Source organism: Ornithorhynchus anatinus, chromosome 18 (assembly GCF_004115215.2).
Source record: "Ornithorhynchus anatinus isolate Pmale09 chromosome 18, mOrnAna1.pri.v4, whole genome shotgun sequence".
Classification (NCBI taxonomy): Eukaryota; Metazoa; Chordata; class Mammalia; order Monotremata; family Ornithorhynchidae; genus Ornithorhynchus; species Ornithorhynchus anatinus.
In genome coordinates this window covers 2,226,830-2,250,520 of record NC_041745.1, presented here as the reverse complement: position 1 = coordinate 2,250,520, position 23,691 = coordinate 2,226,830, and the positions used below count along the sequence as shown (strand labels likewise).

Genomic DNA, 23,691 nt, shown 5'->3' with positions numbered 1-23,691 from the left:
AAGTGCTGTGGGGAGGGCAGGAGGGGCAGAGGGAAAGGGAGGGCTAAATTGGGGAGCTCTCAGAAGGGCTTTTTCTCAGTTTTCATGCTCTACCCCCTTCCTCTCTCCACAGAACTTGTATATATTTGTACATATTTTTAGCTTTATTTTATTAATGATAATAATGATGGTTTTTAAGTGCTTACTATGTGCCAAGCACTGTTCTAAGTGCTAGGGCGATGCAAGGTGATCAGGTTGTCCCATGTGGGGCTCACAGTCTTAATTCCCCTTTTACAGAAGAGGGAACTGTGGCACAGAGAAGTGAAGTGACTTGCCCAAAGTCACACGGCTGACAAGTGCCGGAGCGGGGATTAGAACCCATGACCTCTGACTCCCAAGTCCGGGCTCTTTCCACTGAGCCACGCTGCTTATTTATGGTTCTGTTTATTTTGGTGGTATTGATGCCTGTGTACTCGTTTTGTTGTCTGTCTCCCCCATTCTAGACTGTGAGCCTGTTGTTGGTTACGGATTGCCTCTATCTGTTGCTGAATTGTACTTTCCAAGCGCTTAGTACAGTGCTGTGCACACAGTAAGTGCTCAATAAATGCGATTGAATTCATTTGTATTTATTGAGTGCTTACTCTGTGCACAGCACTGTGGCTCCTTAGGATGGAAAGGGAGGGATTGAGTCAGTCGGTTTTGAGCCCTTATTGTAGTAAGCATTTGGGAGAGTACAATATAACAATAAACAGACATATTCCCTGCACACAGGGAAATGTATAAGGTGACTGAGATTTAATATAGGGAGACCTGTATCCCAAAATGTTCTAGAAAGATTAAATGATAGTGGGGTTCTTCATTAAATGCTTACTAGGTGTCAAGCACTGTAGTAAGCCCTGGGGAAAATAAAAGTTAATGAGGTCACATTCACTCCTTATCCTCTATGGAGCTCCCAATTAACACATGGCATGAGGCTCTTAGTGTCAAGTAGGGTCACTGTAGTGAGTTGCGTCCTGGCAGATTTTCATTTTTTGATACTGTTTTGGAAAACTCATTAAGTTGGAACCTATAAATTTGTAATTTGTATTCGTTGAGAGTGGAGGTGCAATGTTAAAAACACTTTATGCACCCCGGGCCAAGCTAATCAATCAGTGGAATTAATTGAGTGCCTCTCACTTCCTTCTTCAGCTTTGGTGGGTTGTCCCATAATTTAGCAGCAATCGTGGTGGTGACCGAGAACTCTTCTGCCTGGGCCAGGCTACAACGATGAAGGTATTTGCTTTCTCTGGGGAATGTGTGGGTGGTTGAAGAAACATGTTTGCGTGCCTGGGGGTGCCTGGGTTGAGTGAGGGTCTGTGTTTGAGAGTGATGGGTGTTTCTGTTTCATATCCCTGCCTCTTTGTGATTTGGTCTTCTGCGTCTGTCTCTTTCTAATACCGGGCAAAACACTGGTATTTTTTCAGATATAAATAGAGCAAGTGTGAAGAGATGAGTCTGAAGGTCCAGAGCTTTAATGTAAGAACGACATTCTGTGGTGTGTATTTTGACATTTCCCTTTGCAGACTGGCCTCTACCTCCCTCTTCCTGACCTAATACTGTGCAAGTGTAAGACCTATGAGCAGTTTGCTTTGTTTTCTCGGTTTGTAAGGCATGTAACAGTAATAATAGGTATTTTCGTAGATAATTCAGTAGATATGGGCATGCAGAGGGGAAAGTAAGCGCAAACCACAAGCTTGTAAAGGAGACACAAAACAATTACTCCGACGCAGAGGACAGAGACATTTAGTGAAACAGATTTTCAAAAAACAAAACAAAACTGAGACAGCCTAGAGCTAAGACCTAGACCATTAAGAATCACAGAGCAAAACAGCCAGATGAAGAACCCTCCCCCCTTGACAAAAAAAGGTAATACTAAATAGAAACCCTGAAATAGAGTAGAAAAACAAAGAATGATTGCAACCAACTAAAAAGAAAGAAGGCAGAGACCAAGGTCATGCATTCAGAGAGACACAAGGAGTTGAAAAGTGATCAAAGTGTGGGGTTGGTGGGGTTGGTGTGTGTGGCAGAAACAAGATGACTGGATAAGTGGAGGTTGGGGTGTGTGGTAGAATAGGAAAAAGCAGGTGCTTTAATTCCAGAACTATCGAATATTTCAGGGTTTCTTTTCATACTCTACTGTAATGGTGTTGGTGGTTTTAAATTCATGTAGTTATTCTCACCCTAAGGGCCCAAAGTGCTTTACTCATTAATTCTAATGATATCTCTGCAAGAAAGAGAACGGCAAGGCAAACATTTTACAATCGGAGAAGCTACAGCATGAAGGAAGTCAAGCAACTTGACTAATTTTGCAAAGAGAGAGCTGGGATTGTAACTAAAATCCAGCTCCCTCCATTCCTTCTCAAACCGGTCTTTGTCCATAGAAGGAATTTGACCCTCACCCTCGTGCTGATGCAAGTTGACACATGTTTTAAACTGGCTTAGTTTGAAATGTGTTGTTGACAAATTTTTTTCATTAATCACCAGACTCTTTCAATAAAGGACTTGGAAATGACCCGTGATCAATCACAGTTGTTAACTTCAGCTGCCACTTCCTGGAAATCAAACTTACTGCCCTAAGGCAGTCAAGTGTTGAGAATAAACCCCTTAAAATAGCCAAGCCACCTCCAGGAGAGGGCACTGTATGAATAGCGTTGGCCTTTCTGATAATACAAAATAAAAACTTTTGGGTCATTTGGCATTCCCTAGGATACCAGGTTTCATTTCATTAGGTGAAATTTCAGGTGTACAGGAAAGGGGGGATGGTTAAGGAAAGGATTGCTCCCCTGATCCTCAACCTCAGTAATGTAGTAGGTTAGGAAAAAAAAAATCTTGTTTTCCTGATCCCTGATTCTTTACGTAACTATCTTGGTCATGAGTTCTAAACTAGGTTCTGCTACTTGTCTGCTGTGTCACCTTGGGCAAATCACTTTGCTTCTCTGGGCCTCAAACACCTCATCTGTAAAATGGGGATTGAGTCTGTGAGCCCCATATGGGACTGTGTCCAACCCGATTTGCTTATATCCACCCCAGCACTTAGTATGGTGCCTGGCATATAGTAAGCGTTTAATAAATACCACAATTATTGTTATTATTTTTTATGCTAGCGCACCCTGACTACATGGCAGAACTCTTTCCCTCTTCACATCATATAATTATGGTCTTCTGGGGGCCTGGGTCGTTACCTAATTCTTACTAGGGAAGTTTTTCCTAGTACTCAGTACAGTGCTTTGCAAACAGTATGTGTTTTTAGTATGATTACTTCTAATTATAGGCATTCTCCTACTACATACTGTGGAAGAGAGGTTGGCTCCCTTCGGTATGTGCATTAAGTTAATAAAATTGTAAAGAGGCCATTAAGATTGCTGTGGTAGTCATCTGTTTTGGTTGCCATATGGCACCCACAATGCCCTATGGAAAAGCACCTCTGCTCAAAAGCAACTTTGGGGCCCTCCCTCTTTCCCTCTTATCGTTGCTGTCCCTTTTGCTTTAATCCCCCTCCACCCAGGAGTTGGAATGCAGTCAAGAGGTCTGGTGAGTGGGGAGGCCAGGAGGGCCAGCAGGGCCTAGTCTGTAGAACCTGGTCCTGGGAGTCAGAAGGACCTGGGTTCTAATCCCAGCTCCGCCACTTGTCCACTCTCTGGCCTTGGGCAAATTACTTAACTTCTCTGTGCCTCAGTTCCCTCATCTGCAAAATGGGGATTAAAACTGGGACAGACTGTATCCAAACTGATTAGCTTGTTTCTCTCCCAGTGCTTGCTTTTGAACTCTGAAGTTCCATTAGTTTGAAAGTTAAAGGAAATGACAGCTCTGCCACTTGTCAGCTGTGTGACTGTGGGCAAGTCACTTACCTTCTCTGTGCCTCAGTTACCTCATCTGTAAAATGGAGAATAAGACTGTGAGCCTCACGTGGGATAACCTGATTACCCTGTATCTACCCCAGCGCTTAGAACAGTGCTCTGCACATAGTAAGCGCTTAACAAATACCACCGTTATGACAGGCTCAACATTCAGGATCAGATGAAATACCCCTCCTCTCACCTGGCATATTCTATGTCCTTTTCTTTGTGGCAGGTGACTAGGCTGATATAGGTAGTACAAGCCACACTTCATGGACCCGGTTGACTTTTGGCCCGATAGTCACTTCTGAGCTGATTTGGAAGTAGAAATTGTCCATCAACAGTTATTTTTTGAAAATCCCAGCTCTGCCATATATGTAGCTTCTCCGAAACAAAAGCCAGTTGCAGTGTTTTGTAATTGTTTTTGTTGTTGGATTTTTCCACAACAGAATTTTGTCATGAAAACTGAAATCTTGAAGAATAAAGATAGTTGACCCCTGGGTGAAGATCAAATATTACTGAATGCTGCTCAGACACTGAATTCCTGACTTGGCGGGGAGGCCAGAAAGAATATCATTCAACAGAAAAACAGTGTCCAAATTATAATTAAATTTTTTTGAATTAACTTTTTAGTATTTCTAGAAGAGTAAGCCATGCGGGAGTGAAGGAAGACATCATGAGTTAAATTTTCCTGTGGTGCTTCAGCTCAAACCTAAGCTAATGTTTCACAGGCAGAAAGGGTATCTGACCGTAATCTGATAAACAGTCATCGTGACCTAGTTTCAATGTCTCACGTCTAAGAAGAGGAAAAGCAAATAAACAGCAATTGAACAGGGAAGACTCTCAGTGAAAAACTGAGAGTTCGGTGTTCATGGGCTAATCTGTGAGGATTTTCTGATAGAAAAAACACGGTTTTCAGGTTAATGAACATGTTTTACAAGGCATTCCCAGTTTTTCAAGACTGAGAAATTAGCAGTGGCAATGGACACCTGCAGCGAAGTTCAAATGAGCTGTTGCCTCATCTTCAAAAGTGTTCAAAGCCAGGTCATTTCGGTCACGATGTACTGGAACCTGTGTAGGTGAGACAAGTTCAGATTCATGGGTTACTGAATAATATTTATCATGCTAATCCACTTCAAAGGTTAGCCTAAATTAAGCCTTTTTAGTAGTTCTTGAACTTTCTCAAAGGAAATAGCAATTTTCTCAGCAGATTATTGGGGGATTTACTTTCTATTATTACTGTGGAGAGTAGCCTGTATCCATGTGATCCCATTGGGCAGAAAGCCCAAATTGACTTTTTCTGCACTCTTTTAAAATCCCCATAAAATAAATATGCAGCACCTTATAAAAAAACCCCTTGTGCTTTGTTTTTAGAGCTTCAAGGAAGTATTATTTCTTCTCCCCTTGCCTTTTCCTTCTCTCCTTCTCTCCCTAATTTCCCCCTTTTCTCACCAAGCTGGCAAGCGGAAACTCCTTTATATAGAGAGGCAGGAGAGCAGTCAGTCAACTCATATTTACTGAGCGCTTACTGTGTACAGAGCATAGCACTAAGTGCTAGGAGAGTACAATGTAACAATAAAACAGACCCATTCCCTGCCCACAAGGAGCTTACAGTCTAGAGGGTTCTAGACCAGAAGCAGGACGTTTTTGTCAGATGTGTTTGTGGTTGAGTGAGATTTAGGACTTTGTGTATCCTGGAGCCTCTTCCTATTAGGGCTACAAGTAGGACTTGTGTTGGGTCTTCTGGATCCTTTTCTGTCACCTGGGTTTCAAGTCTCCACTAACTCTGTTATATCGTATTCTCCCAAGCGCTTAGTACGGTGATGTGCACACCGTAAGCGCTCGATAAATACCACCAACTGAACAAAGGGCAGTTTCGGGGCAAATTACTTCTACCTGCTTTGTTCTCCAATTTTCCTCTGAGGGAAAATGGGGGCACTGATTCCTTTCTCTTGTTTGCTTAAAGGGGAGAATTAATCATTTCCTAGATGTGAAGTATTTTGAAAAGAAAATATTTCATAGTTTGGTGATAATGGTTATATTTGGGGGAAGAAGGCAACTTAGTGTGGAAAATGATAGAAATGCCTTTTGCGATTTGAACTATAATTTTAGGGAAGCAATGTGGAAAAAGGAAAGAGCATGGGTTGGGAATCAGAGGACCTGGGTTCAAATCATGATTTTGTCACTTAATGATTATGGTATTAAGCACATACTATGGGCCAAGCATTGTACTAACCCCTGGGATAAATACAAGATAATCACGCCCCACATGGGGCTCACAGTCTAAATAGTGGGGAGAACAGGTATTGAATCCTCATTTTGCAGATGAGGAAACTGAGGCTTAGAGAGATGAAGTGATTTGCCCAAGGACATACAGCAGGCAAGTGGCAGAGGCAGGATTAGAAACCAGGTCTTCTGACTCCCAGGCCCAGGCTGTTTTCACTAGGCAACCTGAGCTCTCACATGCACATTGAGTATAAAGGAAGTCAGGCCTCTATAGAGCGGCCAGTGCCAAAAATAACTACTTTGGGAGATTGGGCCTCCTCCAGAACCACTGTCATTCTCTCTCTGTATTGCTTTTTAATATTCTTTTTTTTAAGCATTTACTATGTGCCAGGCACTGTATTAAGCACTGGGATAGATATGAGCATATCAGCTTGGACACAGCCCCTTTCCCACAGTCTTAACCTCCATTCTACAGATGAGGGAACCAAGGCCCAGAGAAGTGAAGTGACTTGCCCAAAGTCACCCAGAAGCTGAGTGGTGGAGCTGGAATTAGAACCCACATCCTCCTGACTCACAGGCCCGGCCTCCATCCACTAGGTCATGCTGCCTCTCTTCTGGTTTTGCCTCTTCCCTAATTGCTTTTGGACCGCAGGCATCCAGAGATAAAGGGCTGGAAAATAATCTCCTTGCACCATTGGTCCCTGTGCCCCTGAAAGTCAAGGGCCTCTTCGAATTCAACCCCCCAGCACTCACTCTATCTCTTCCTCCTCCTTTATCGGCTGTCTCCTCAGCTGCAGCCTCCTCCGCCTGTGGCGACAGGCCCGCTCCTCACTGCTCCCACTACTGTTCTCGCTGCTGCTCTGGCTGGAGCTCTCCTCGGAGCTCTCATCCGTGATGTATTTCAGGAGCTTTTCGTCCCTCCCGTCCATCTCCAGGCAGCGGCAGGAGCGACTTATTGCCCTGAAGGATTGGCCCCACATGCTCTCACACAGGTCCGTCCCGTTCTTGTAAACCTACCCGTTGAGGAACAAAACGGAGGAGATTGGAATAAGCAAGACATCATCCTAGTCTGTTCAGTCAACGGTTCCAGAGGTTGGCCGGCTAGTCTGACACGTGGCTGCAGTCAGGGTGGTTGGGCGTTTTTGGTTCTTCTTATTTTTGAACCAAGGTCATCGGCCTGGGCTTAACAGAGAAGGATTGCCCCACCTAAAAGATCTCATCCCCTCCCTCTCTCCCAGCTCCTGTTGAGAATGGTCATTCTACTTTTCCTACCAATCCTAAAGTGTGTTTCCAAAGCACCCTCTCAGTCCCAGGCAGATGTGGACTATTCACTGATTCAGTTGAGTTTACTGAGCGCATACTGTGCGCAGAGTACTGGGCTAAGTGCTTGGGAGAGTACAACAGTAAACAGACACATTCCCTTCCCACGACAGTCAAGAGTGGGGGAGACAGGCATTAATATAAATAAATAACTGACAGATAATGTACATTAAGTGCTATGGGGCTGGGAGGAGGAATGAACAAAGTGAGCATTTCGGGGTGACAAAGGAATGAGAGAAGAGGAAAGAGGGGTTTAGTCAGGAAAGGCCTCTTGGAGGAGATGTGTCTTCACTAAAGCCTTTGAAGAATTCATAAATAGAAGCAGCGTGGCTCAGTGGAAAGAGCACGGGCTTTGGAGTCAGGGCTCATGAGTTCGAATCCCGGCTCTGCCACTTGTCGGCTGTGTGACTGTGGGCAAGTCACTTAACTTCTCTGTGCCTCAGTTCCCTCATCTGTAAAATGGGGATGAAGACTGTGAGCCCCACGTGGGACAACCTGATTCCCCTATGTCTACCCCAGCGCTTAGAACAGTGCTCGGCACATAGTAAGCGCTTAACAAATAACATTTTTTTTTTTTTTAAATATATTTGTATTCTCCCTCCTACTTAGACCGAAAGCCCCATGTGGGATGGAGACTGTGTCCTACCTGATTAACTTGTATCTATCCCAGCTCTTAGAATAGTGCTTGACATATAGTAAGTTCTAAAATACCATAATCAGCATCACCGTAATTATTCAAGGCACTAGATTACTGATTTATATTCAACTTGTGACCTTTGCCTGCTGAATATTCAGACTCTGGTCTGAATAATGTTAGCTATGGAAGGACTCTTTCTTGGCTTATTCGTATAATTATTCATGTCATACATATTATTATTCATGTCAGAGTCCTTATATTTCACTCTGTGTATATACATATACATAAATATATACACACATACCGAATTAAACATAAAGACTCTGACATGAATAATATATATGTGCCAGGAAGGAGTCCTCTTATAACTAACATTATTCAGACCCTCGTGGATGATCACATCCTATTTGGGTGATTCTGTTTAAAGAAAATGGAGATCAGAAATGAAGCTTCAAAATCGATTAAATGGATCCTAAGGAGAGAGCTTTAGTGATTTAGGGAATTAACGAACTGGGACTGTTAAAAGCGAGTGAAAGCGTTTCTTAATAATAATGATGGTATTTGTTAAGCGCTTATGTGCCAAGCACTGTTCTAAGCGCTGGAATAATTGTCTTCAAGTAGATGAAGAGCTCTTCTCCACGTTCACCGAGTTCCAAAGAAGAAGAAATGAATTTGTTTAGGTAAAAAAGAACTTCTTGATTGTCAGGATGATTAAAATACTGGAACTGGAACAAAGGGATGCCATGGAGTCTCTCCACTGGAAGCTTTTACAAGAGAATAGGCCGCCATCTGTCTAGGATCATTTAGGCGTTTATCTGCCCTGAGGGGTCCAGACAAAATGATCTCTCAAGGACCCCTCCAACTCTTTAATTCTATGAGGTTGCCATGTTGTCTGGCCTTATTCCTGCTCCTACCCTCTTTATTTAAATCAGGGCTAAGGCCAACGGTCAGCCAAAGTTGTGGGGGTAACCCACAGCGATGGGCAGAAGCCAGATTAGGCCTACCAAGATCAGTTGGCAACAGGACCCCCTGTCGCAGGCCAGGGGGAGTGGGTGGGTGGTGTGTGTGTATGTGTGTGGGCCGGGGACGGGACACAGCAAGTGGGAGGTTAAGATGCAAACCAGTAAGGTTCTCACTTCCTGTTGAGAGTAGCCATGACTACCAGCAAGAGGGGAAAATAAGACGTGGTTGATAGATGAATAGGCAAGATGGTGTAGGAAAATAGCAATATTTCATGCACGGTCACTGAAGATTTAGAAGATGAGGCCGTAATGCAATTGAACTAATCTTTAAAATGAAGCAGTCCCAGCGTCCGACTGCTCCAGAGGAAATTTGAACGTTTGCCTGGTGGTCTGTGAAATAAAATATATTTTTGTTGCCCTTTTCCAGCATATGGGAGAGGGAGTGAGTGGTAGAATCTCTTCTCTTTATCTCAGTCTCTCTTTCTCTCCCTCCCTCACTTCTAGATTTCGCACTGAATGTCACCAGTCCTCGGAAGCCTAGTCCCTGGAAGTTCTTCCCAGTGGCCCAACTCATTGGAAATTTGCCTGGCCAGCTGAGTGAAGAGATTATGGATCTGGATAGGCTATATTATCAAGCTCATTGTGGTTATAGTGCTTGGCACACAGTAAGTGCTTAACAAGTATCGTAATTATTATTAAGTATCATAATTATTTGTTCTCTTGGCACAGAATACTCAATGGCAAGGTATCAGAGGGAATGAAAATGTATTCAGTTCACCATCAATGAAAATACCATACATTCAGAGTTATAGCCCATTTACTTGTTTTGATGTCTGCCTTCCCCCTTCTAGACGGTAAGCCCTGTGTTGGCAGGGATTGTCTCTCTTTATTGCTGAATTGCGCTTTCCAAGCACACTGTAAACGCTCAATAAATATGATTGAATGAATGAATTCCAGTGCCCTAAATTTAATTGGATGAATTATCTTTAAAGTATCATCTTTTCTTTAAGTGATATTTAAGTGCTCATTTTGTGCCAGACACTGTGTTATGCATTGGAGTAGTTATAGCGTGGCTTAGTGGAAAGAGCATGAGTTTGGGAGTCAGAGGTCGTGGGTTCTAATCCTGACTCTGCCTCTTATCAGCTGTGTGACTTTGGGCAAGTGACTTGACTTGTTTGTGCCTCAGTTCCCTCATCTGTAAAATGGGGATGAAGACCTTGAGCCCCACATGGGACAACCTGATTGCCTTGTATCTACCCCAGCGCTTAGAACAGTGCTTGGCACATAGTAAGTGCTTAACAAATACCATTATCATTCGGGTTAATCAGGTTGGACAGTACCTGTCCCACATGGGTCTCACTCACAGCCTTAATGCCCATTTTACAGATGAAGTAACTGAAGCACAGAGAAGTGAAGTGATTTGTCCAAGGTCACCCAGCAGACAACTGACAGAGCTGGGATTAGAACCCAGGCCCTTGTGACTTCCAGACCCCTGCTCCATTCACTAGGCCATGCAACTGCTCATTTATTAGGCTACACTGCTTCTTGTCATAGTCTTTGGTCCTCTGAAATTCAGAATTTGGCTTTTAATATAAAAATTGCATTGCCTTGGAAAAATGCCATCCAGAAATAATGGCAACGTGGAATGCAGTTAACCTAAAGGGAGTGTACTTTTTTGAACAAAGGTATCAAAGAAACCTGAATCTCTGAAAACCAATTGCTTAGAGCAGCTGCAGACACACACAGTTGAAATGAGGAACTGTCATTTGTTAAGGGCTTAACAAATACCACAGTAATATTATTATTATTATTTCAATCTTTGGGCTAAAACTCGGTTTATTCTGCACTGAAACCATAGATTTGGCCTTTCGATTGAGCAGCCAATGAACGATTCTTGCCAAACTGAAACTTCTAGCCTAGAGCCTCATAACCTCAACAGGGTTGCACAACATCATGGGATGTTTCATATTCTACACTGCAACGCTCCAGAGTAAAAACAGGTTTGGTAATTGATAACAGTTGGCTCTGGAAAGTTGTTTTGTCTCCAAATATATGAGTGTTCTGCCTGGTCATTTTCAGCCAGTTGTGTCTTTCATAAGCTTTCGGGGTGAAATTACATTGTAATTCAAGCTAATTCAAGCTCTGGTTAAAATCGTATGACCCTGAGCCAGCTGGCTACGAGAGGAATTTGAGCCTCACCTGAAAACAAATGAGAAATGAGAAACCAAGGAAGCATGAAGAAGAGAACCAAATCAGTTGGCTTTCACCCTTTCTTTGCCGCTTCTTGTTTTGTACATATTTGCTTTTTATAAGATGAAAATATCCCCTCTCTCCAACACTTACTATGCCACTCTGACAAGTACATTTGACTGCCCTAAACTTTTCTTTTTTAGCCCCCAAAGGCGAGATTGGCTCCATCATTTTTATTTTCTTCTTGCTTCCTCCCCTTCTAGACTTTAAGTTGGTTGGGGGCTGGGAACATGTCTACCAACTTGACCTCCCCAAAGCACTTAGTACACTGCTCTGCTCACAGTATAGCACTCGGTAAATACCACTGATTGATTGAATCTAGGTTCAGGCAGAGGCAAGCAGCGGGGACTGTTGCCATTGCCATTTAATTGAGCAAGTAATAGTAATAATGATGATGCCTTCCAAAGTGAGAACTTCCATTCATTCACTCGAATGTACTGAGCACTTACTGTGTGCAGAGCACTGTACTAAGATCGTGGGAAAGTACAATATAACAAAAAAGTGACACATTCCCTGCCCACAATGAGCTTACAGGCTGGGGGGAAGACAGTAATATAAATTAGCTAATTACAGATATGGACATAAATGCTATGGGGCTGGTAGGGGGGATGAATAAAAGGAGCAAGCCAGGGTGATGCAGAAAGGAGCGAGAGAAGAGGAAAGGAGGGTTTAGTCCGGGAAGGCCTCTCGGAGGTGATGGGCCTTCAATTAAGCTTTGAAGTAGGGAAGAGGAGTTGTTTGTCAGGACCTTCTCTGAACTGTATTCCTGCTTTATTCCCACTCTATTCCCACTCAGGCTGTCCAGGATGACTAGTGACAGAACACAGATCTTCTCCTGCCTCCCATCCCAGTTCTCCTGAGCGAGAAAGATTTGACGCATGGTAGGAAATGGTGTGCTTGACTGAATCTAATTCTCCCCTTTGCCCAAGCCTCTTCTGAGACTCATTTCCCCTGGTCATGCCACCCAGGGAGTAAACCCAATCACTTGAGGAAAAGTCGAAATTCCGCGTCCACGTACCTCACTGTACGGCAGGCACTGGGACTGACATATTTTTTTTCCTTTTTCATCCACGGCCCAGTCGGTGAGCCAGTCGCGGGAACAAGTGTGGTCAAGTTTACATGCTTCAAACCTGTGGAGAGTTACAGCAAGCCGAGACCGCATCACTTTCCCATCTTGGGGCTCCAATAAAACCCTCAAGAAGACCCCGATCCAATGATATCACTCCCACCTTTGGGGTGAAATTAGGAGGAAAAATGCCAACTGCTGATTGCACAGTTATTAATAATAAAAATGGTATTTACTTATGAGTCAGGCACTGTTCTAAGCACTGGGGTAGATACAAGCTAATCAGGTTGGAGTCAGTCCCTGTCCCACCTGGGGCTCACAGTCTTACAGTTTACAGTTGAGATAACTGAGGCACAGAGAAATAATAATAATAATAATAATGTTGGTATTTGTTAAGCGCTTACTATGTGCCGAGCACTGTTCTAAGCGCTGGGGTAGACATAGGGGAATCAGGTTGTCCCACGTGGGGCTCACAGTCTTAATCCCCATTTTACAGATGAGGGAACTGAGGCACGGAGAAGTTAAGTGACTTGCCCACAGTCACACAGCCATGACTTGCCCCAAATCACCCAGCATACAAGTGGCTGAGTCTTGGCTTGTATCTACTCCAGTGCTTAGAATAGTGCCTGACACGTAGTAAGTGCTAAACAACTATCACAGTTATTTTATTATTATTATTATTATTTTAAAAAGCTCACCATTTAGAGGCATTTGCCAGAGAAGCTTTCTGATCATTACAACTACTAAATTCTGGGGCACCGTTCCTGACAGTAGTTAAAACAAGAAACGATACCATAAGGAATTTTATTAAGGTCTCCCTCTTCTGCTCCCTCTGGGAGGTAGATCGAGAAAGGGAATCCTTCTAAGATTGGATTAAAAAGCAAAGGTGAAAAAAGCATGGACCTGGGTTCTAATCTTGGCTCCGCCACTTGTCTGCTGTGTGACCTTGGGCAAACCACATCATTTCCTTGTGTCTCAGTTACCTCATCTGTAAAATGGGGATTAAGCCTGTGAGCCCTCTGTGGGACAGAGAATGGGTCCAACCCAATTATCTTTTAACTATCCCAGTGCTGGGTTCTGAGTAAGTGCTTAATAAATGCCATTTAATAAAAAAAAAAGGAAAAAAAGAGCACTAGCAAAAATATGGTCAGAGACTTTCTTCCTGAAGGGAAAATCCTCCAGTGTCAGTGTAAGAGTCTCCAGGGTGCAGAAAATTCCTCCCTATACATTCTTTTTCTCTCTCTCTCCCCTCTCCTATCCCTCCCAAGGGGCAGATGCTTATTGCCTTATGGATAAGCGCAACGTTGTCCTTCACTCTAGTTGAGGAAACTCCCGATAGCAATGCAGTGGAAGGAAAGTAGACATGAGTTCAGCGTGGGACCTACCAGTCATCACAGAAATTCTGACACAGCGGAACAAATTTCATCCCCAGGTTGTTTTTTGGGTCTTTCCAGTGAGCAGCAGCAGGAGAACACTGGTAAAAACACTCCAGTTTTTTCATGTATTCCTCACACCTGAGTTAGTAAAACAAGTTAAAAAATGAATATGCTGAGTATAGTGAGTTGAGAGGGGAAAGATATTCTTTATATTGGCTCATATTATTAATATAATTATTCATAAAATGTTTCCTTTTTAAAAAGAATCTCTTAATCTTCCAAAGTCTAGTGACTTGTCTTTTCCCTCCCATCACCTAACAATGCCTTGAAGCATCTAAGTAGTTTTTTCTCCTTCCACACTACTTCTTGGTTGTGGCTGCATAGGTTAAAGTTACAGTTTACCTGCAGGCAAGGTTAAAGTTACAGTTATATGGTTATTAGTGTCATTATTAGTAAAAATGTTAATAATAAACACTCACACTATTCCAAGCATTGTTCTAGGTGCTGGGAAAATTATATGGAAATGAATTAAGACTTTGTCCCTGGTCCCTAATAGGCTAAAAATCTAAGTAGAGGAGGACAGATACATATACTGTAAGCTTGTTGTGGGCAAGGGAACGTGTCTACCAACTCTGTTATATTGTTCCCTCCCAAGCGCTTAGTACAGTGCTCTGCACACAGTAAACCCTCAAATATGATAGATATAACCCAGTGAAGAATAGAACAGGCTAAAATTGAATGATTAAATGTCTCAGCTGAAAATAACCTAAGTTCCAGGAGGTAACTTGTTGAATTTTGTATTTGACTTCCCCTATTGATTTGATATCTCTCTATTTACTTGGTATTTCAGAGCACCCAAGTTCCAGCTACATTAACCCAAGAGAAAGATGCCACTCACAGAAAGAGATTAAAACATTACAGCTCCTTGACTCAAACTCTCTTTGCCAGGCAAGTTGAATCAACCTTGAAGTTGTGCTTAGAAAAGAGTCAAGGTTAGAGGGATTTTAACCATTTAACCTCTCTGTGTCTCAGTTTCCTCATCTGTAAAATGGGGAAAGGATACCAGCTTTTCCTACATGGTATATATAGTGAGTCCCATGTGGGACAGAGACTGTCTCTGATCGGATTATCTTGTATCTATCTCCTCGGTTCTTAGAACAGTGCTTGGCTTTTATTTGTACCCTAATAGTGAAAATTGTTATGATTACTTTTTAATGGCATTTATTAAGGACTTACTGTGTGCCAGACACTCTACTACGTGCTGAGGTAGATACAAGCTAATCAGGTGGGATACAGTTCAATGCTCCATATGGGCTGACAGTGTTAGTCCCCATTTTACAGATGGGATGACTGAGGCACAGAGGAAGCAAAGTGAGTTGCTCAGAGTCACGCAGCAAAGTGGCAGAGCCGGGATTGGAGTCCAGGTCCTTTTCTTCTCAGGTCCAGGCTCTATCCAGCAGGCCAGTTACTTCCTCATTACTTTTAATTGCCTTTGCTTTCTGGCCTATTTGGTGCTCTTAATGTTTGCTGGAAAGTGAAGCCATTTATCGCTCATCGACATTTATTCAACACACCCATTGTACACAGAGCAGATATAGGGGATCCAGAGGGATGTTCAAGAAAGTGGGAGGTATTATTCTTGCCCTCAACATACTTATAATATACTGGCAAGATGTCGAAAGGAACAAAGAAGCACAAATGTTAGAAAACGTGCATTCGTAATCAGTCGTAACTCTGCAGACACATCCCCAAGTCCTGTGGGTGCTGTTATGGGAGTTGAGAGGGAGTGAAGTCTCATAGAAAGTCTAGAAAGGTTTTGTGAAACAGCGTGTCTCGATTGGAGGGATATGACTTGTTGGAGAGAAAAGAATTCTGTGAAGGTGAGAAATGGCATGTGTGACAGCTCAAAAGTAGGAAAGGTGTGTGAGGCAGAAACAGTTCCATGGAATTTTAATCGATCAATGGTATTTGAGTGCTTGCTGTGTGCAGAGTACTGGATTAAGCGCTTGGGAGAGTTCAGTATAACAGAATTGATAGACACTCCCTACCCTCAACAAGCTTACAGTCTAGTGATCTGGCTTCATGATCTGGTTTCTCAGTGTTTGGGCAGAAGGTTGGATATCCACCTTCCAAAGGACAATTTTAGCAAGTCACAGATGTATTGTTTTATTAAATCTTGTAATATAGTGGTATAATTTTGTAATATAGCTGTGGGAGCATTGCTCTGTATTAAGCACTTGTAGTACTCTCCTTTGTCCATGACTTGAAACTGTACTTAGATTACCTTTCCGGAGTCCTCCTCACCTACCAGGGCCTGATAAATTACCCAGATTCTTTGACTCTAATCCTCTTGCATCATGACTGTATGTGGGATCTGAAGAAGAACAAACCTCTCAGTATATGTTGCTCACTTAGTGGAGTATCTGAAAATTTGGGTTCTCTGTTTCTGAAATTGATCCGAATGTTTTTAGTTTAGAGCTCAGTCTGGGATGCTTTTTTTTTCTTTAGTGGTATTTGTTAAGCGCTTACTATGTACCAGACACTGTACTAAGCACTGGGGTTGATACAAGCTAATCAGGTTGGACACAGTCCCTGTCCCACATGGGACTCACAGTCTGAATCTTCATTTTACAGATGAGGCACAGAGAAGTGAACTGTCTTGCCCAAGGTCACACAGCAGACAAGTGGCAGAGCCAGGATTAGAACTCGGGCCCTTCCGACTCCCAGGCCTGTGCTCTATCCACTAGGCCACGTTGCTTCTAATGAGAACACTAATGAGAAAGTTCTCCCTCAAGAGATTCCTGGTTCTTTCTGGCCAAGCCAAATTGGCAAAACCAGAACCCGGGATTCAGAAAGGGAAGGACTCTAATAGCCTGTGTCTCTGCTTGCTTGCCGACCCTTGTAAGTAGAACAGAAGCAGAAATGGTTCCCATCTCAGGAATTAGATCAGTAAATTTGACATGTGGCAGCGAAGCTTGTGAAACTTCAGAACAGGGACCAGTGTGGGAGGGAGGGAGAGAGGGAAGAAGGGAAAGAGAAGGCGAGATGGAAACCATACAGAATGAGGCAGAAGGAGAGGGAAAAAGATCAAAAAGAGGGACGGAACATTCAAGAATGAAGAGAGAATGGTTGAGAGTCACTGCAGGAAGGGAGAAAGATTAATAAGAGAAGAAATGTCGCTTCAGGGAAGGAAATGGAGAAAGGAAAAAAAAAGAAGTCAGTACTGGGAACAGGAAAGAGGAGGTGCAGAAAGGAACTTGTCCTTTCCCCTTATTTGGGGAGTTTAGAATGAGCATTCTGGGCAGTTGCCACTTTAACTGTGTTTTATCTTTCACTGGCCATTGGCCAAAACACAAGAGATTAGTGGTTTCCTAACTTTTCCTGCCCATGCCTGGCATCTGTCTCAATTTGAAGAGCCTCTTTCAAAATGACTCCAGTTTTCCCTTCCCCTCATGCCCCAGCACCAGGGAATTCTTGGAGGCTCAATACCTTAGACTCATTCCTTCAGTGAATCCAGAATTTCCCCTACAAAGTCTCCGGCATCTTGGGGGCAACCCAAGACTTGTTAGATCTTGGAGAAGCAGCATGACCTAGTGGAGAGAGCCTGAGCCTGGGAGTCAAAATGACCTGGGTTCAAATACCAGCTCCACCACTTGTCTGCTGAGTGACCTTGGGTAAGTCACTTAACTTCTCTGTGCCTCAGTTACTTCATCTTAAAATGAGGATTTGGACTTTGAACCCTACTTGGGACTGGGACTGTGTCCAATTCGATTTGCTTGATTCCACCCCAGCGCTTAGTACAGTGTCTGGCACATTGTAAGTGCTTAGCAAATATAAAACAATTATTATTATTATGTTTGGTGCAGTTGTAACAGTATTTATCGAGTGCTTACTGTGTGTAGAGCACTGTCCTGAGCAAGGATCGATCAGATAGGATGGGTCACATTTTGGGGAGCCAGTCAGAACTGGAGTGGCTTCAGTCCCCTCCCCCCAACCTGGCATTCTGGGAGAAGGGAGAGAGAGACCAGTCCTGGTTCAGTCTGGACCCCCCATAAGACCCTTACCCTCTCCCCCAGCCCCCCAAAACACACACAAACACACATCCCACCGGAACCCTGGTGGCCAGGCCTGAGCTGGATTGGATCCTCTCAGAAACCCTCGCCTCCTGGACTAGGGTCTTGAGGCTGGGACACCTCCCAAGCCGAGATGATAATAATGATAACGAAGGTATTTGTTAAGCGCTTACTACATGCCAAGCGCTGTTCTAAGCATTGAGAGCTCCGGATGCCAGTCGGGGAAACTGAGCCCATCAGAAACCTATGTCAGCAGGCGAGCTTGAGGGGAATGCTGAATGAGGAAATCGACATGCTTCCCATTTTACCCGTCCTCCCTCTCCCATCCCCAAAAGTGTTTTCCGGGGCCCGAATCCACAGCCCCAGCGATTCGACCCCTTCCTAGGGAATCGTCCCGTGAAAGAATCAGCAGCCTCTGAGCCGAGGTGTCGTACTTCTTACTGAGCGTGCCACATCTGTTCCAGTAGGTGTCACTGACTCCGATGACTGGAGACTGAGCCAGAAGCTCCGTGAAGTTGGCGGGGCAACAGGAATCTGCGGGAATCAAGCAGAGAAGGGAAGAGTTGAACAGTGAGGTAAGAGTTAACCTTCACAGTCAATCAATCCATCAGTTGTATTCATTGAGCCCTTACTACGTGCAGGGCACTGTGCTACACAGCAGACAAGTAGTAAGCGCTTGGGAAAGTACAATACAACAATAAACAGACACATTCCCTGCCGGAAATGAATTAACGTTGTAGAGGGGAGAGACAGATGTTCATATGAATCTGTTTTGCTTTGCTGTCTCCCCTGTTTAGACTGTGAGCCCATCATCGGGCAGGGATTGTCTCTATCTGTTGCCGAATTGTACATTCCAAGCGCTTAATACAGTGCTCTGCACATAGTAAGTGCTCAATAAATACTATTGAATGAATGAATGAATGAATAAATAAATAAATTACAGATATGTTCATAAGTGCTGTGGGGCTGGGAGTGAGGATGAATAAAGGGTGCAAATCAGGGCAGTGCAGAAGGGAGTGGGAAAAGAGGAAATGAGGGCTTAGCACCCCAGTGCTTAGTAGAGTGCCTGGCACATAGTAAACCCTAGTATTACAACTAAGCACTTAGTATGGTGTTCTGCCCACTCTAACCACTCAATTAAAACCATTGATTGGATGACATCAGGGTATGTAAGCAGCTGATTGAAGTGCGATGACCATGAACACCGAGGACTGAAGGAAAAATATTGTTACCGTAGATCACGATTCAGTGCAAAACAGGTGTGGACTACTGGATGGCCCCACCTGGTCATCAGTGAGCTGGGACTTTTAGAGGTTTACCCCATTTAATGTGACTTCTGCCCCATGAGTCATTTCTTTAAATTTCAGTCCCTCAAGTTGAATTCTGTTCAGGTTTTCATAAGATTTACACTCCCAAAATGGATTTACCAGTTTTCAAATCCCACCAAATTCTGATATTTTCAATGGAAGTTGATTTTGCATGAGTAGTGATTTGCCAATAGCTCTTCTGTCGCTCCGTTAAATGTTATACCAATTTTTTTTTTTTTCTGAGGGATTTCCCTTCTACCTACATTGAAAAGAGTCCAGAGTTTCCTAGGGCAACTGGCTCCCATGATTGTTTTTGTACTCATTGCTTGAATGAGTGTCGTCATTTTTCTCACCCCAGTGTAGCGCTGCCCTTTTCAAGTGAGGATTTAGGCATTGTTCAGTTTTAGATTGATCCTGGAGACTGATTCCCTGAATTAAGCGTGGCTGCCTTAATGGAGTCTCCAACCACGAACCTTGGACAGAGCCTCTGTCCTAAAATTTCAGGTCCAAGAACCCATGTGCTGTACCACTTTTATTCTCTTGTTCCTGTCAGGGGAAAGAGTGCAACAGTTCATTAGACTGCCTTAACCCGGCTTGTGATGAACACAGATAGCTGTGATGAACGTTCGTTTATCCATTTGTATCCTTCACAAATGCCGGAAAGGAGTATCCTTCTGAAGAAACACTGTGCAACTGTTGTATGTAAAAATAAAAGCTAAAAAACCCCTACATTTTTTACTATTTAAACCCGATTTTCGCCTACATTAAAAAAAAAGCCAAAACCTGACAATTACCCACCAAATTGCAGGGTGGTGGTTCTTGTTTTTTTAACCCCAGACTTCATAGGCTAATTATGGAGCAGCTGGAAATGGAGCGTCACATTTGGAACGGAGGTTTCCCGAAGGTTCGAAAACGAATCAGCATCAGGGGCTACTGCCCCTAGCAGAGGCGAGGCTGATCACGTGTCAAGGGTGGATTGCTCCGTTGCTTTTCAGTCACGTGCACACGCGGGTACTGAGGCCACTCATGCATTTGCGTACACATCTCCTCATTGCCTCCTTCCCTCCATCCACACACCCAACATATTAAGTCCAGTATTTCCAGGGACCGTGTATGGATCAGAAAGCTACCGTGAAAAAACAGGCTAGAAAGAACATCGATTCTTTTGAAATGTGGTGTTGGAGAAGGCTTTTGCGAATACCGACGACTGCCCGAAAGACAACTGAATGGATTTTAGAGCAAATTAAACCAAGGTGGTCTTTGGAAGGCCAAATGACTCGACTTAGACTAACATATTTTGGACACTTAATCAGGAGGATTAATTCTCTGGAGAAGACACTAATGCTGGGAAGAGTCCAGGGAAAACGTAGAAGAAGCAGACTGGCAGCTAGATGGATAGAGACCATAACAACGATAACAGAAGAACCATTAGAAAAGTTGTGGATTATGGCAGAGGACAGGACGTTCTGGAGAAAGTATATCCACGGAGTCGCCATTAATCGGAAACGACTCGACGGCACTCAATAATAATAATAATGATGATAATAATGATAAGTCATGGTACATGGTGGAAACCGCACAGCACTTACTTTTCAAATAGAGAGTACATGCCTTCATGTTAGGTTCTGGGCCTGGGCTAGGCTTGTGGTATTTCCCCGGCAGGCAAGTGTCTATTTTGCAGTCTGAATGTGACAGGACGGTAAAAAGCACCAGCAGAGGGAACAAGAACATTTTCCTGGGTGCTATCCCTGTACATAAAGGATGCCATACAGTCAGAGAACTGGAAAACATCATTTCTGATACAGGAGTCCTCAGTTAAGCCCAATTTTCCTCAGCTCCCTCTATCTTCTGTGTCATCTGTGACCTTTGGGTATTTGATCTTCACCCAACCCTCAACCCCACAGCGCTTATGTTTATATCTTTAAATTATATATTACACACTGCATTAATGTCTGTCTCCCCTTCTAGACTGTAAGCTCGTTGAGGGTAGGGAATGTGTCTGCTAGCTCTTCCAAGCGCTTAGTACAGTGCTCTGACCATAGTAAGAGCTAAATAAATATCATGCATTGAAAGATTTTTTTTTCCTAAACACCATAGAAGAATTAAACTCCAAGTCATGAGCCTCAGAAGCATTTGTGGAGTGTAATTTCTTTCTGTTGGCATTCAACTCCAACATTTGCATTAAGCAGTAGACTCCTTAAAGAAAAAGTATAGATAAAGGAACTGCTTTCTGAAACCAATTCCCTGATTCCTACAGGCAACCCGAAAAGAATCTCTGTCTCTTGTCTGACATTTATCGAGAGCCAGTGGGTGGATGGCAGAACAGAGCTCAGAAGGTTTATTCTTTTTTTCCCCAATGCCATTTCCTAGGAACAGTTGAAAAGTCCAGGCCGGGTCTACTCTCCTCATCTGAACGACCTTCCCCAAAGTGGTAAGTCAATGGTATTTTTTTAATGGGTATTTGTTAAGCTCTGACTATGTGTCAAACACTGTTCTAAACGCTGGGGTAGGTACAAGTACCCTCTAGGCTGTAAGCTCGTTGTGGGCAGGAAATGTGTCTATTGTTGTATTGTACTCTCCCAGGTACTTAATACAGTGCTCTGCACAAGGTAAGTGCTCAGTAAATACAATTGAATGAATACAAGTTAATTAGGTTGACCCAATCCCTTTCTTCAAGGGGCTTAGAGTCTAAATATGGAGTGCTTACTATGTGCAGAGCACTGTACTAAGCACTAGGGAGAGTATACTACAGCAGAGCTGTTAGACACATTCCGTGCCCACAACGGAGCTTCCGGTCATAGATGGGGAGAGAGTTTTTCAAATCATTACGGAGCATCCCTTCTGTAATGGGGCACAACCCTGGAGTCAATGCTCCCACAGGGTTCTGCGTGATTTCTGAGATTTCAGCAGCAAACGATAAGAAAATAAATCTAAGTTTAAAAGTCTCCCCCACCCAATTCCCCATGCTAGCCCCAGAGTGCTTATTTTAGGGAAACAGGCACCGAATCAAATCACCTGTACTCTTCGGAGGAGAGAGGGCCCGGGTCCTGATGAAAAATGCGCCTGTGCAGAAGAAAGGACGGATCGGCTCCAGTCTCCACTGGTCAGTGTGATCTCTCCAGTGGCTGGATCCTAATGCCTAAGGGGAATGCCAGGTGGCTCGGAAAGCAATGTCCCCCTTGGTCTCAGAACATGTTACAGATGAAGGACTTTGAGCTATTAGGAAGCCAGATCTGGCCGTATCCAGGGGCAGGTGCGATAGAGCTGAGTAATCCGTCCTGATGTTTAGTTACCGGCTGCCGTCTCTTTGGAAGACTGCTCTGTGTCCCCTCTGCAAGGAAGCACAGTAGTAATAGTAATTGTGATATCTGTGATATCTGTGATATCTGTTAAGTGCTTACTAAGTAATAATAATAATAATGTGGGTATTTGTTAAGTGCTTCCTAAGTGCAGAGCACTGTTCTAAACACTGGGGTAGATACAGGGTAATCAAATAGTCCCACGTGAGGTTCACAGTCTTAATCCCCATTTTACAGATGAGGTAGCTGAGGCACCTAGAAGTGAAGTGATTTGCCCAAAGTCATACAGCTGACAGGTGGCGGCGCCGGGATTAGAACCCATGACCCCTGACTCCAAAGTCTGTGCTCTTTCCATTGAGTCACGCTGCTTCTCTAAGTGCCAGGTCCTGTATTAAGCACTGGGGTAGATACATGCTAATCAGTTTGGACCCAGTCCCTGCCCCACGTGGGACTCGCGGTCTTAATCCCCATTTTGCAGATGGGGTACCTGAGGCCCAGAGAAGTAAAGTGACTTGCCCACGGTCACCCAGCAGATGAGTGGCGGAGTCGGGATTAGAACCCAGGTCCTTCTGACTCCCAGGCTTGCGCTCTATCCACTAGGCTACTCTGCTTCTCAGTAGCTGCACAACCCCGATTTGAAATCCCTGGGAATGTTGCCATCCTAAAGAGTAGTGGATTGGGTTTAAACAAACAGAGCGCAAGTGATCAGGGTAGATGGCATTTTAAAAGAACAGGAAATGATTTCTCTGCTGGGCCTCTGAGCGGGGCACTGGGAGAAAATGGACCCGCTGCCCCAAAATAAAATTAAAATGTTGCTTTTCCACACGTAGTACCCTCCTCCTCTGAGGAACTTTTGAGATGTGGGGAATCTGTGGGAATTCCGATGGCAGGTAGTGGCTGCCACTTCTGGATTGCCCATGAGAGGGATGAACCTTTTCTTCAGCAAACATAGAGTTCGTTTTCTGTTAAACTCGTATATAATCTAGCCCCTTAATCTAGGTTATCAATGGACAATTGTACACAGATTGGGTAAATGAGGCCAAAAGGAACACACTTGTTATAAGAGAGAAGCAGAAAAAAATGGTTAACGTGAACAAGTCACCAAGTGGATTCTTTTTTTTTTTAATGGTTTTTTTTAAGTGCTTACTAGGTGCCAGGCACTGTTCTAACCTCTGGGGTAGACACAGGCTAATCAGATTGGACACAGTCCTTGTCCACATGAGGCTCACAGTCTTAATTCCCATTTTACAGATGAGGCAACTGAGGCCCAGAGAAATGAAGTGACTTGTCCCAAGTCACACAGCAGACAAGTGGTGGAACT

At 43.7% G+C, this 23,691-nt stretch overlaps 1 protein-coding gene and 1 long non-coding RNA gene across 3 annotated transcripts; one reads left to right on the top strand and one right to left on the bottom strand.

Annotated features, from left to right (window-relative positions):
- Positions 1 to 634: 634 nt before the first annotated feature.
- Positions 635 to 12,123, top strand: LOC114805498. 2 transcript variants are annotated; one of them, XR_005661075.1, is made up of 4 exons: positions 635 to 1,251; positions 1,443 to 1,494; positions 9,504 to 9,664; positions 12,046 to 12,123. It is a non-coding gene; the product is annotated as an uncharacterized LOC114805498 (long non-coding RNA). The 2 variants fall into 2 exon arrangements; XR_003753475.2 differs by lacking the exon at positions 12,046 to 12,123 and having other exon boundaries at positions 9,504 to 9,864.
- On the bottom strand, positions 4,442 to 22,259 carry LOC100077475 (riboflavin-binding protein-like). The gene is made up of 7 exons (XM_001508646.6): positions 22,087 to 22,259; positions 20,661 to 20,819; positions 18,199 to 18,298; positions 13,701 to 13,829; positions 12,268 to 12,379; positions 6,834 to 7,093; positions 4,442 to 4,925 (listed from the first exon to the last, which is right to left on the bottom strand). Exons 2-7 carry the CDS (start codon positions 20,800 to 20,802, stop codon positions 4,889 to 4,891), a joined length of 780 nt encoding a protein of 259 aa, XP_001508696.3. The 5' UTR covers positions 20,803 to 20,819; positions 22,087 to 22,259; the 3' UTR covers positions 4,442 to 4,888.
- Between the last annotated feature and the right edge of the window lie 1,432 nt (positions 22,260 to 23,691).

Excerpts from the sequence above, each read along its gene's own strand:
- LOC100077475 (XM_001508646.6), bottom strand. The coding sequence starts at position 20,802 with ATGTTCTTGTTCCCTCTGCTGGTGCTTTTTACCGTCCTGTCACATTCA. Across the intron at positions 7,094-12,267 it reads AGTGCCTGCCGTACAGTGAG|GTTTACAAGAACGGGACGGA; the intron begins GTACGTGGACGC and ends CTCAACGGGTAG. Across the intron at positions 4,926-6,833 it reads AAGGAGGAGGAAGAGATAGA|GTTCCAGTACATCGTGACCG; the intron begins GTGAGTGCTGGG and ends TCACCTACACAG.